General features: G+C 34.7%; 1 protein-coding gene across 1 annotated transcript in view; it reads right to left on the minus strand.

The window, feature by feature from the left end:
* Window positions 1-7,321: 7,321 nt before the first annotated feature.
* LOC136061328 (uncharacterized) overlaps window positions 7,322-10,259 on the minus strand; it is a gene marked incomplete in the record, with an annotated part of 13,690 nt that continues 10,752 nt past the window's right edge. The window contains 4 exon segments of the mRNA XM_065774161.1: window positions 7,322-7,924; window positions 8,052-8,159; window positions 8,266-8,382; window positions 8,543-8,698. Coding sequence (XP_065630233.1) covers window positions 7,814-7,924; window positions 8,052-8,159; window positions 8,266-8,382; window positions 8,543-8,698 — 492 coding nt within the window.

The raw sequence follows: 10,259 nt of genomic DNA on the forward strand, positions 1-10,259 counted from the left end.
TCTCTCTCTCTCTCTCTCTCTCTCTCTCTCTCTCTCTCTCTCTCTCTCTCTCTCTCTCTCTCTCTCTCACCTTTTTTATCACTTTCATGCTTGCTCTTTATGATTAAATAAACTAAGACAATCTCATCTTTCAACTCCGTATTTGGATTAACCAATGTTTTAGGTTTAAGGATTCATTCATTTCAAAACTAGTAAAAAGAGATCACATGATACACATTATATTTGAATGGCCATCTTTATTGAAAGTGAAACGACATTGATGGGAAAATTTAAAGGAACATAACTCAATAACAAGACATCTTAAACAAAGACTCAACAACACAACAAAGGGAAAAACTCAACATTGAGAAAGACTCTAATAGACTTGACAAATTGAAGACACAACAATAATTGAAAAAGACTCAACAAAATTGAAATGGCTCATCCTCTAGCAAAGGTATTCTCATGGGCTAAATCTCTTAAGCACACCCCTTCATTCGATCTTGCTTCATCTATGGAATCTTGACTTGGCAATCACCCCACCATCAATCAAGTCTTGAATCTCATGCTCCAACTTAAAGAAATTATTTGTCTTGTGTCCTACGTTTTGGTGAAAAGCACAATACTCATTCACATTTCAAGAGCTTGGGATTGGAACTGGAAAAAGAGTAGGTTCAGGTGGCTTGAGGTAACCTTTCTCAAATAAGATTTCAAGGCCTCTAACAACGACATGTGAATGTCATCAAATTCCCTTCTCTTTTTTAGGGGTGTCGTTGGCAAATAACTTTCTTTCTTTCTTTTGGCTTGCCAAAAACATCCTTGGCTTGTGGGTCATGTATTTCTTCAATCCTTGTAGTCGAGTGCTCAAATCCGTCATTAGCTCCTCTATACAAGCAAATGTCTTGCTCATGATGTCAATGCTTTCATTCATTGCTCGTCATTGCTTCTTGGTATCTTCCTTAGTGATTAGATCTTGACAAGGCTAGGGATGTGCTTCCAATGTCTTTTAAAGTTTTGGACCCATAAACTTTTCTTGCATGCTTCAAAATGTGGACTACATGTATATATTATAAGCCTTGTATCATTTCATTATCTTGAACTTAGAAATAGAATAAGCTGCATCAATCTTTCAAAATTCATGTCTTCTCCTATGCTTAGCACCCAATTACATCATTCACACATCTCGCCCTCTCTCCTTCCCTCATTCGGATCCAAGCCCAACTTTTTCTTTTCTTTTTCTTTTTTTTTTTTTTTTTTTGTTTTGATTTTTTTTCTTTGGGCTTTGAACCCAATTACAAGTCACTCATCTCACCCTCTCATCCTTATTTGAGCTTAAGCATAGGTTGTTCATGAATTTTGTAAGGTTAGTCCACATCTTGTGCTCGAATTGATCTTATGAAAATGGTCTCATCAAACAATTTAAACACAAAAATCAATGCCCCATTTGTATTGCAAGCCCATCATGCTTTGGAAATTTTCTTTTCTTATGAAAAACTTGTTTGAACTTGTATTTAAAATGACATTTAGAAGTCCACATCTTTTCCTTGCTTTTTCTTTTGCATTTTTTTTTTTTTTTGAAAAGAAAAGGTGACCAAAATTTATTTCAACGCATCAAAGTCTTTTACTTGTCCTATTGAATGTTCAATCTCTCCCCTTATGAGGGCCTTGCCCCTAGTTTCAAAACCATTTTTTTCAAATGGTCCTTGCCCCTAGTTTAAAGGTTCCAGACATTTTTTTTATTATTTTCAAATGGGTTTTGCCCTTAGTTCAAAGGGTTTGGTCAATTGGTTCAAAAAGATTTCATCTTTTAATCCTCACTGGGCTTTTGGTGAGCCTACCCATGTCTTTGGGTTTTAGGGCTTCATAACTTTCCCAAAGCATGGAGGGGCTCGATATCTTTTCAATAAAGCCTACAACATACTCATGATCTTGGGCTCTCTTGCTTTGAAAAAGATTTTTGAACTTTGACCCAAAAGTTAGGGTATGTTATGGCTTTATGGCTATATGGTATACTATTGATCTTGGGCCCTCTTAATTTGAAAATTTTTTGAATCGGCCCAAAACATAGGGTATATCATGGCTTTGTGAATTATCTTTCATCTTCTTTTTGAATTTTTCTTTTCAAACCTTTTTTCATTTCGAAAACTTTTCCATCTTTTTTATTGAAAATTCATCTCTTGAAAGAAAAATATTTACAATATATTTTTTTTCAAAAAATCTTTCCTTCAAAATCTTTTTCTTTGCAAAAAAATTTCTTTCTTGAATTCTTTTTATTTGTAAAAGATTGTTTGAAAATTCCACTACTAAAAAAATAATAAAGTTATTTACAAATGATTTTTTTTCGAAAACTTTTCTTCATTTTTTTTTTGAAAATTCAACTCTAAAAATAAAAAATATTCACAAATAATTTTTTTTAATTCTTTTCCCTGAAAAAGTTTTTCTTTGTAAAATATTTCTTTTCTTGAATTCTTTTTCTTTGCAAAAGAATTTCTTTTTTTTTTTGAAAATTTTGCTCTTTTGAAAATATTTACAAAAGATTTTTTTTTTTTGAAAATTTTTCTTCTTTGCCTTAAAAAAAAAAATAATTTCTTAAAAAATTTACAAAAGATTTTTTTAAAAAAAAAATTCTTTTCCTTTTCTTTGCAAAACATTTCTTTTCTTGAATTCTTTTTCTTCACAAAAGATTTTTTTTTTTTTGAAGATTCCACTTCTAAAAAAAATATTTACAAAAGATTATTTTTCAGAAAATTTTTCTTCTTTGTAAAAGAAAACTTTGAAGTAGCCTTTTAGCTAGAACATATTTTGGCCCTCCTCTCAAAACTTATGAATCTCTCATCATTTTGGGCCTTGGCATACAACAAGCAGGCCCAAGATTAGGGAAGTTTATTTGACTTTGTAAAATGTTGGATGCTAAGTCCATAGCACATTTGTTACCCTAGGCCCAAAGTTCTCCCTTTCAAGAGGCCTTTTGATTTGGGCTTATGATAGCAACTAAGCTATGGTCTTATGAACCTTTCAAGTTAAGACATACCTTTGGGTATGCCCAATATCTTTCTAAGATAAGTCTCTCATATGTGAGGACTTCTATTCTTTTTGTCCAATATCTTAGGGTATGCCAAAACTTTTGGGTCATCCTCCAATTCTTTACATCTTTTATTTGTCCTTTAGAATTAGGTTATCACAAGATATTTGGTTGAAAAAAAACAAGAGGTACATAAAAGGTACCCTCTTATTGATAGGATCTAGGATCTCTCTAAGTGTAGGTAGGCTCCCTTAGGCTAAAGGATAGATAAGTAGGCCACTCACAACTTGGTGGGCTATGATTCCAACCCCCATAGTGGACTAGTAGCGAACCTTTAACGTACTCAAAGCCCATTATAGGCGATGGCACCAATTGTGAGTTGGTGGGATGAACTTCGGAAGATTTTGGCCCAACTAGAACCTTCCATCTTCCCATTCATCACCAACCGAGGTTAAAGGACAAAAGAACCATGAAGTGTGTGCAAACAAGTATTAAAATAGCTTTTATTAAGGTTAAGATATATGACACATAGGAATTAAACTCATTTTTCCACAGCAGAGTCGCCACTGTGGACACAATGGAAAGTGTTGGAGTGGCCACCTAGTTATATGGTCTAGGAACCATGAATATAGCGTCCTTTTGAGGAATGACCATTGATCTTACTACTAGTGTATGGGTTCAAAGTTTAGGTACGTTCTTGGGACCGTTTTAGGCACCCAAGACCGCCTAACCCTAAGGTTGCCTCCCATCATTGTGTCTTATATCTTAACATTATTAAAAGCATGTTCAATACTTGTATTCTAACTCACACACACACTAGCATACATCTAAGTATACAACATGCATCATTCATCCAAACCCTAACTATACATCTAATCATGCTCATCAAACAAACCTAACATACATGTCATGGAAATCACCTTATCACAAACCCTAGCATACATCTATCATGGCATCTAACATCCATCATATCATACATCTTATCCAAAGCAGCAACATGTAAACATCAAAAGATCACATTGGAAACATAAAGATCATTAAGAACACGTTGTTTGACCAAACCCATTCATGGTCATCATCAAACCATGTTATCAAATAATATGCATGTACATGTGAATGCATGACTTACCTTTACTTACCCCATTGCACCACAGCACATATGGCATCAATGAATGGACATGTGAATAAATGCATGACATTAAAAATAAGGAACAAAAAGATAAACCTTAATCTAGCATACAATGACAAACAAATGAACAAAAAAAAAAAAAAAAAAGAAAAGAAAAGAAGAAACTCAAAAGCATATAGAAGGTTAAAACAGAGGCATATTAGGTGAAACAAACAAAGCAAAAGAAACAGAAAAATCAAAATTAGGGTTTCTGGGCACGAGTATGCATGGCCTGTGTATGCAGGCTAGATGTATGCGTAAGCACACTTTGAGCCTGTGTGCGCATACAAAAGTATGCATACACAGATACGCCTAAACCCTAACCCGAAAAATAGAAAAACAAAGTAAGACTTGAAAGCTTAAATCTAAAACCTAACATGATTAAAAAAATATAAAGAAAGCATAAAAATAACCTAAACAAACATATATAAATATAAACTAAGCAAAAAAACAAATTAAAACAAAGATTAAAGGCAAAAGAAAAAAAAAAAAAAAAAAAGGGTTTAAGGGATACCTTAAATGAAAAGCTCTTCAAGCTTTATTTTTTACTATTCCTCTCAATCAATCTATTCACAAATCAATAAAAACGAGATTAGTAATCTTAAACTCAAAGGATCAAGGGCAGAAAATGCCCCAATCAAATATAATTTACTTAGGGATTTTTGTGAAAAACTCCCTTTTTGATTCACTATTTTTAGTGAATCTTAGGTTTTCTCTTAGGATTTTTTGTGTTTTGAAAATGTACCATATAAGACTTTATATAGTTGAAAAATAGGGTTTGGAATAGCTCTCAAACGATGTGGAATTCATTCTAAACATCAGTCTTTAATACAGAAAACTTGCATTTTTTATGTCTCTAAAACCCTAGCTGCGTACACAGACATGTGCCTGCGTACGCGGCATGTGCTTGCATACATAGGTTTGTGCCTACGCATGCAAACCGTGGTTTTCTTTGACCTTTATTTTTCAAAAATAAATTTTTGCTCATTCAAAGGTATATTTTTCATTTTAAAACATCTCAAGTCAATTTAACATTTGATTGAGCTCTAAACCAACCTTGGCCTTGGAATTTGGACATCATTAGGGAACAAGGGCCCGAGTCATAAGGGGTATAAATGCAGTGTCTACAGTAGGTAGTCATGATGTGTTCAAACATATGTATGTATGTAGATATGCACATATTTCCTTACTAATTTTATTGTGTTTCAGTATTAATCTCAGAGGGCTTTCTGCACTTATGCCCACAATGTAAGGTTGGCAACACGAATGTATGTAGCCACATCATATGTTTGCCCTTTAGATGGGAGATAAGAGTATTGGGAAGGGAAAGGCACCCTATTACTTCCTTTTTCCTCGAGATTGAAATGAATCAGAAATTTGATAGGAAGAATGCTTAAAATAACCCTTGATTGTATTTTTCAACCTCCTTCCTCCCCATCCTTTTTTTTTTTTTTTTTTTTTTTTTAAAGTAAAGGAGCTCTCCTTTCATTTACTTGTATGGATTAGATAGTGAACAAAGAAAATCAGAAAAGATTGAGAAACAATAGACTGCAAGTCTTCTGCAACATGCTTGATCACTAGGTTGCATTTCTGTTCTAGGTTTTTTGACGAAGCACTATAGGAACCAGAGGTTGGATGACCTGGAGTTCATGCTTGGTGATTTTAAGGAGATTCATGTTATTGATTCCAAAACAAAATCAATTACTAGAGCTAAAATTTTGGTGAGGATATTTGTTTGTGAATATTAGTTTTAAAATTGCAATGATTATTCTTCTTATTCTTCTTATGCTTCTTGTGTATATGGAATGGCTATTTGCTTCTTTACCTCTAGAGCTTTGATTTTTTTTTCCCCCTTTCCTTTTTTTGGCTACCTTTTGATCTTGATGAATCACTTTGCTTAAGCATTTTAGTTGTAGGACCATGTTTCCAAAAAGAAAAATGGTGATGCTTTAGGTTATTGGTGAAAATTTTAGGTTCTTCCACCCTCCCCTCTCACACTCTCCCAAAAAAAAATAATCCCTGAAAAGAAAGTAAGATTTCTAATGATAGAGATTTATGTAATAGCCATCACTTGAGGCTACTACACAAGATTTCTAATCATAGAGATTTTTGTAATTTACTTTCCATTTAGTAATTGAATGTTTTATATCAAAGATAGGGATATATGAGATTGGAATCCTAATATGCAACATTCATTCAGAAATAAATTACAATAAGTTTTCATGTTAAACTATAATGAAATGATGATTGTAATAAATAAATAAATTTTAAATAATAATTCATACTCAATAGCTTTCCTTTGTATCGAACAGGTTAGTAACTAGTATATTCAAGCATTGAGTTTCAAAGTTGCATAAAAAAACACGAGTGTCCAAGGTGATTGCACTAGAGAGAGGAGGCTACCAAATTTGGGTTAGTCTTCTCATTGTATGCTCTGTTCCTGCCATTCCATACAACGTCCACGATTATTTCATGTAAAATGGTTCTGAGAGTCTCCTAAGAGGCAATTGAATCTTTCATGAATTTTCTTACTCTTCCGCAGATTTTCCAAAAGTTACAAGGAATAATATTGATATGTAGCAAGTACCCTTGAGTCAACGCATTCCCTCCTTGCACAACATACTCCGTATGGTGTTTGTTACAGGTTAAATTACAACTCTTCTTCCGGCCGATAATAGCGGTTCAGACGTCTCTATACACATTTTATTTTCATTTTTCTAATTCAATTCAAATTAACGGACAAATTAAAGGCATAACCTTATGAAAAGCATAGAGATTTTAAGGGTTAGTTCAACTATGATGTAGCACAGAAGAGAAGCTCAGAGAGGCCAATGAAGAGGTAATTGCATTTTTTGTGATGTTGCTGAGCAAGACATGAGACTTTGGGTTTTGACTATTTGTTGAATTGTTGTTTGGATTATGGCCGACAAATATCTTGTTAAACTGCAATCTCCTAATTTTAACAAATTGAGAGAGAGAGAGAGCTGCATAAGATTGCTGGGTGTTTGGATCCACCCACGGATATTTAAAATCTTCTCAGTTAATTAAAGGTCGTTCAGCCACCCAAAGGAGCAACAAAAACATTTTTCTATATGCGCCAAGAGATATAGTACAACAAAAAGGCCAGGCAAACATTTTTGTGCTCAGTCATCTAGGCATACTAGTTATTGACATCAATCTTCATTAGAAACGGAAAGCTTTTAAATTACAACACCAACATTTTTCTGTAGGAATTTGCCATATGCCTATTGCATATTCGGGTGGTACAACAAACAAGCTAGGCAGATGATATATGGAGAACTTTGCGGAGGTTAACACTTAACATGACGCCATGACAGGGATTTGGCTGCAAATTTCTGCTAAATCTCAGGTTTGGATGTAGCTTGCATTACATGCTCAACCAATCATATTCCCTCCTTACCGTAGTGGTGCTGGAGAGCAAATCCATACTACCAAAAGCTAAGTTGAACTAGGAATTCTAAGCTGACAATTGAGTTTTAGTGAGAAGAGTCAAGAAAGAAATGTTATAAGCAGTTGGATCACACTTTTTTTTGTGATCTGCAGTGATATCCGGACATCAGACCTCGTTGATGAAGCAATCTCAGGTTATCTGTAGTCCACTCACTCTACCTTGACATCTTTTATCAGGACATCTTCCTATTTTGAGCTTTATAAAGATGAGGCACAGATTTAGAGCCCATGACATTTTTTCCTTCCCATGGAGGCCTCTGAGTTAGTGTTGCCTCCTGTACAAGCTGCTAGAGATCAACCAGAGGACCAATCCCATCGTATGATATGTGGAACACAAAGAACTACATGTATGTTCAAGTGTGCTAATGCACCTTAAAAAAAAAAAAAAAAAAGGAATCAGTGGAAATTAACCTTAACGTGATTCGTGCATCTTCGTGCAATGTGACCTCCCTCTCCACAGCGATAGCACAATACCAGGGATTTTGAGCCACTATTTTCTCCACAGGACTTTGTACATTCCTTAATGGATGAACCCTTATAAAATTGGTGAACTTGCTCTATTGACAAGAAATGTGCTGTGACATATAAAATAATCTATCATAGAACAATAGATAACAGGACTTACAGGTCCCAGATGGCCAGTTTGGCCACAGCTGTAACAAGAAACATGTCTTGGACTCAAATCCAGAAAGTCAACACAGCAGAGATGACCAAAATTCTTGCACACATAACATTGTATTTCCTGCCATGAGAAAAGAATAATAGCTAAAAAGCAAGATTCAAGACAGAATCGGTATAAATAAACCTTCCCAGTACATCAGAATAACTAATAAACAATAAGAGAAAATGATGGGTGTAAAGAAAAAGGCACATATGAAGTAGCATTCAGATTCCATACACACCTTGAGATCGTCAGGGGAATACTCACTCCAACATGAAAACATATTATGCCCTTTACTCCCACATCTTAGGCAAATATTAGAACTTGGATCTTGGTGCCTCACTGGACAATCTATTGCAGAGGGCCCTCTTACTTTGTAAACAAAGCAATCCTGACCCTAATGGGAAATCAGGGATGCACTTTATTAATTTGTAAAAAAAATCCGGACCATTAAAATAAGATTGAGGAAGAAAAGTATAATACAACCAAGATTCCTAAAGGAATGTGTTGACAAAATGATGCTAATCTGCTGAAATTGTACAGTTAGCATATTCTATAATGGATTTTTATCTCCATTTTTCAGAAAGCAATTAGTGGATTTCCAAAGTGACTTCAACAATTTTATAGATCAAGGCCCAGAGCAGATACATGGTCAAACACCAGATATTATGAAAGAGGTAATCCCCTATAGCTATTGCTATATCAAGCCTAAAATTTAGGATGGAAGATGTTGATGCTTCTTGAAATTTGAGTTTTCTCTTTTAACTGATCCAGAACTATATAATCATCATAACACAACATAATTAGCTTCTCCCATAAAAAATAAAAATAAAAATAAAAACGTGTTTAGCTACTGGAGTAATAACATAAGCTATTTGATGTCTACTTTGAAACATTTGCCATGATTCACCACCTCTATAAAGGATCTTAAAAATGTCAGCAGTCAAATTATAGATTTGGGGAATGTGAACTGCATTTGATTAAAAGGATGTAGCAAAATAATAAAGATAAAGGTAGACTGGAAGATGAGAAATAAAGTTGATCATGATACCAACTCCATAGTATTTTATGTCATTGTGTAGTATGATTGTAAAATCTGATGAAATGCCAACAGAGTATTAAGAGCACTGTTGTCTACAAGGTTACAAGACCTGCATTTGGTTCAAGGTCCATTTCCTAAAACATAAGTTTTTGGCATTTAACAGTTCTTGTAGTAGGTAAAAACTGAAGCAATACAATTTATTTCTTTATTGATAGGGAAGCAAGGCCCACGAATTGGCCTAGAGAGTATTTTACAAAAGAATTGCTGAAATGACCAACTTGTCCTGATTCTTTACAAGAGGGAACACTTTGCTACTGACAGGTAAAGAAAAGAAAGTGGGCTTTCAGGCAGGTAAGAGATATCCGAGGATCTAGTGGAGATGAACTCCGAGTCTCTCTCTAATCTCTTCTTTCTTTAGTTACAGAAGCCCTCCTCAAGTTTCTTAGAAGGGTATTACAGGGACCTCTTCAGCCCTTATTCCTGAAGGGGGGGAGTTCTGGTCAAATATCCACCTCTTGCTGTCAGGTTGAAGTGATGTGTTAGGAGTTAACCCTACTACCCCTACTGTTCAGGAGTGATAATTTCACATTTAATGCGAAGTGGATGTCAGTAGGTATGGGAATTTAATGCAGAGGCAACAGTTAGCTACTTGAGGAAGATAGCCGAGCTCAAGGGAAATGTTCTAGATAGCTGAGGAGACTTATTCAGTTGGGAGTGGCTCCTTTCCTAAGTTAAATTGCAGGGTTAGCTTCTCAGCTTTTAATGAAGTTGGGCTTGTTTGTAAGTCAGTAGGCCCTCCCCCATCTCAGGGCAGAAGCAGACCATGTGAGCCTCCCTTGACGGAGATGGGTTAACCCCCTCCAGTTCTCTAACATGTTAACCTATTAAGAAGTTTTTTTTTTTTTTTTTTTTTTTT

This window comes from Quercus suber, unplaced genomic scaffold (genome assembly GCF_002906115.3).
Source record: "Quercus suber isolate HL8 unplaced genomic scaffold, Cork oak 2.0 scaffold_87, whole genome shotgun sequence".
Lineage (NCBI taxonomy): Eukaryota > Viridiplantae > Streptophyta > Magnoliopsida > Fagales > Fagaceae > Quercus > Quercus suber.